Source organism: Cryptomeria japonica, chromosome 11 (genome assembly GCF_030272615.1).
Source record: "Cryptomeria japonica chromosome 11, Sugi_1.0, whole genome shotgun sequence".
NCBI classification, from domain to species: Eukaryota; Viridiplantae; Streptophyta; class Pinopsida; order Cupressales; family Cupressaceae; genus Cryptomeria; species Cryptomeria japonica.
Window position 1 is genome coordinate 573,780,058 of NC_081415.1, and position 3,705 is coordinate 573,783,762.

General features: G+C 34.7%; 1 protein-coding gene across 1 annotated transcript; it reads left to right on the plus strand.

Moving 5' to 3' along the window:
* The first annotated feature begins 1,134 nt into the window (after window positions 1-1,134).
* On the plus strand, window positions 1,135-2,822 carry LOC131859830 (caffeic acid 3-O-methyltransferase-like). Its single transcript, XM_059213985.1, has 3 exons — window positions 1,135-1,951; window positions 2,081-2,145; window positions 2,256-2,822. The coding sequence occupies exons 1-3, from the start codon at window positions 1,237-1,239 to the stop codon at window positions 2,553-2,555; spliced, it is 1,080 nt and encodes a 359-aa protein (XP_059069968.1). The 5' UTR covers window positions 1,135-1,236; the 3' UTR covers window positions 2,556-2,822.
* Window positions 2,823-3,705: the final 883 nt, after the last annotated feature.

Genomic DNA, 3,705 nt, shown 5'->3' on the forward strand with positions numbered 1-3,705 from the left:
GAGAAATACTCATAATAATTTGGAAATTACCTTACAAACACTAAAATTTTAAAAGAGGCTCAAGACAAGCCAATTTTAATTTTGCAAAAAATAAAAATTATTCATATCCACAAATATGAAATAAGATTTATAAACAAAAAACAAATCTACAAATTGTTTAATTATAAAAATACCCTATAACATTACATAAAAATTACTAGCATAGATCTCCCACAATAACATCTTATTATTTTCTAAAAAAAATAATAAAACATTTAATATAATGAAAACAACTGTATAATATATTAATAAGTTAATAAAAACTGACAAACGCATTTATAAATTAAAAACAACTTGACACCAAACTTTTTGAATTATTTATAAATTCAACATTCAATACATTTGACTGGAAAAGTTGATCCATAAAGTTGATTGTCATCACGCTAATCATTGATAGAGCTAAGATAGCATTTTGTACCTTACCATAGTAAATTTTCAAGCTTCGAAGCTATCTTAATCCCTCGCAGATACCCTTGCGTTTCTGGCATAGTATTGGAATGGTGAGATTTGCTGAAGTAACAATTTTCCACGCGACCTACACCATCTCAGTTATTGGAATCGTCACAACGTGCCAAAAGTTTAATGGCAAGCATCTTTATGGTGTTCAATTCAAAGTCCATGTTGCGTGGTGACCAAATTCAAAGTTTATGTTGGAGGGTGACCAAATTCAAAGTTTATGTTGAAGGCGATGTTTAGATGATGTTGAGTTGAAAGTCAAAATAGAAAAGAAAGAAAAATAGAGATAGTACTCGAATGTTACAGCATTCAAAAAGCAAAGAAGAAAGACAAAATATGTTACAAATTTTTTTTTATTGATAACAAAACAAATTACATACCTCTTTATCTTTGGAATATTTAAATTAAACAAAGACTTAGGAGACCAAATACAAATAGAACACTGTAAGCTTAAAGACTGGAGATGTGGACTGCAACATGGAGGACAAAATAATAAGTTTTCAGCAAACGTGATAAAAAGTCTTCAATGGATAGGATGAACTACCTGTTCAGTTCAGTTTCAATTGACTGCTCATGTGGAGGAAATGTGATAAAAATTTGTTTTTTCAGATAAAATGTCACAAATTCCATGTTGATGGCATCTAGAAGGCACAGAGCTCACCAACACCAATTCTATCCTATATATGTATCATATGAAAACCTATGTCAATGTGCCTCAGAACCTAAGAAATTCTAGCAAAAATGGGTTCCCCTAGTGCCACCATTATCAATGAGGAAGAATGGCTTGTGGCTATGGAGCTAAACACCTTCACCTGCCTCCCTATGGCCCTCAAGGCTGCAGTAGAGCTTGAGGTGCTGCAGACCATAGCCAATGCAGGTGATGGTATTCAAGTTTCCCCTACCAAGATTGTGTCCCAAATTCCAAATGTAACAAACCCAGATGCTGCAATTACTCTAGATAGGATTCTGAGAGTCCTAGCAAGTCATTCCCTCCTCAGCTGTTCTGTAACCACAGACAAGAATGGAAAGCCTGAGAGGCTCTATGGTCTGACTCCTCTCTGCAAATACCTTGTGCAGAGCAAGGATGGTCTGTCCTTGGCCCCACTGGTCGTGATGAACCAGGACAAGGTGTTTTTGGACGCCTGGCATTATCTTAAGGATGCTGTTCTTGATGGGAGCCAGCCATTCAGTAAGGCACATGGGGTGCATGCATTTGAGTACCCTGCCAAAGACCAGAGATTCAATAAGCTCTTTAATAGGGCTATGGCTGAGCACTCTATACTTAATATGGGGAGGATTCTTGAGATATATGAGGGTTTTAAGGATTTGGAGGAGCTGGTGGATGTGGCTGGTGGAGTAGGGCATACTCTTAATATTATAGTTTCCAAGTACCCCAATATAAGGGGAGTGAATTTTGATCAGCCTCATGTTGTGGCAGATGCTCCACAGTTTCCAGGTGAGTGTTGTAGACACCTGTTTTGCCCAGTATAAAGTAGCTTAGAGTAATGGTGTAACGAGATATGACAGCTTTTATTGTAGGATGTTTAGTTGGAATATTTTAAGTGATGAATTTGTTTTCTTTCAGGGGTAACCCATATTGGGGGAGATATGTTCGACAGCGTACCATCTGGCCGGGCTATTTTTATGAAGGTACGAGACACCTTTTTATTAGATAGTCAATCTACTTGCATAAATAGTTCACTGAAGTAATAAATTAGATCTGCCCACATTGAATTTGGTATTGTTGTGTTGATTGGCAGTGGATTTTGCACGACTGGAGTGATGCTCATTGTATAAAGCTTCTGAAGAATTGCCACAAGGCCTTGCCAGAGAATGGAAAGGTGATTGTAGTGGATTCCATTTTGCCAGTAGCTGCAGAGACCTCTTCCTATGCCAGGCAGGCATTTCATGTGGATCTTTGCATGTTGGTACACAACCCAGGTGGAAAAGAGCGGACAGAGGAGGAGTTCAAACAACTTGCAAAAGTAGCAGGATTTGCAGGAGGTGCAAAGCCCATTTGCTGCGTTAATGGAGTCTGGGTTATTGAGTTCCAGAAATGATCTCATCATATCTAAACCCCCCAATAAAAAGTGATCGTGATATCCACTATGTGGGCCATTAGCGTGAGTTGTATTGATGTGGGCCATTTGCGTGAGGTGTATTGTTGTTTATGAGGTGAAATGGCCCCACCTGATACCTGGTTCCAAATAGTTTAGAGATCAGTGCTCCGTCATTTAATCTTCTGAATAATATTTTATATATTTGAGGTATTTGTAATGATTTTTCATTAACGGGATTAGCTTTATATGAATTATGTTACATTACAATGTTGCCTCTATCTTCTTTAAGCGGCAAGAAACCTGGAATTTGATGCTTTATAAAAAGATAACAGAAAATATAATAATATAGTTTTAAGTAGTCAGTAATGTTAGTGTGATTTTTGTTACTAAGGTTTAAATTTTATTGGGTTGTTATTCTTTAAAGTCTATGTTCAAGATTTGTACAAATATTCTCAATATACAAAATTTAAAATTTGATTATCTAAATGTAATTTATATAATAAAATATATTATTAATAAAAATTAGAATTTATTTACCTAATTGAAACATTCATTGAATATAAGTAATATAATGTAATAAACATACCTTACAAACAGAAGATGACTCAAAACAAAACAAAAAAACAAAAAACAAAAATCTCTACAAACATTGCAATCTAAGAGATTATAATTTCAGTTGAAAAAACTGGTCTTCTAATTCCAAAAAATAATATCTACAATTTAGAATTTGATTTTTAAAATCTTAAAGAAACATGAATACAATGAACTATAACATATCAACCATTGTTAAGATCAGCACTTCCTCTACAATGAAAAACACTAGAATTTCAAATGAATCCGTAATGAAAGTGACAAAAGAAAGTGCAATTAAAAGAAGCGTCTTTGAAGTTGAATCCTGAGAAATAACATGAAACAAAGGGTTGCACACTTACCATATTCTATACTCCATCATAAAAAGTTCCATTTGTAAACAATTGATATTTTAAAAATATAGAAGTATGCTAGTTTAATGGCCTTCTGAAGTTAAGTAAAAATCTTGTTACTTCTACTATTTGGTTTAGCTCTTGGAATCTATGTTTACATTTGTTAAACCCTCCTAAGCCCTCCTATATGATCTTGACAGCATCATTCAACTACCCCTGTCATCTTC

Bases quoted from the DNA above. Each gene is read 5' to 3' on its own strand.
- LOC131859830 (XM_059213985.1), top strand. From the start codon at position 1,237: ATGGGTTCCCCTAGTGCCACCATTATCAATGAGGAAGAATGGCTTGTG. The intron at 1,952-2,080 runs GTGAGTGTTGTA...GTTTTCTTTCAG, and splicing joins AGATGCTCCACAGTTTCCAG to GGGTAACCCATATTGGGGGA. The intron at 2,146-2,255 runs GTACGAGACACC...GTTGATTGGCAG, and splicing joins GCCGGGCTATTTTTATGAAG to TGGATTTTGCACGACTGGAG.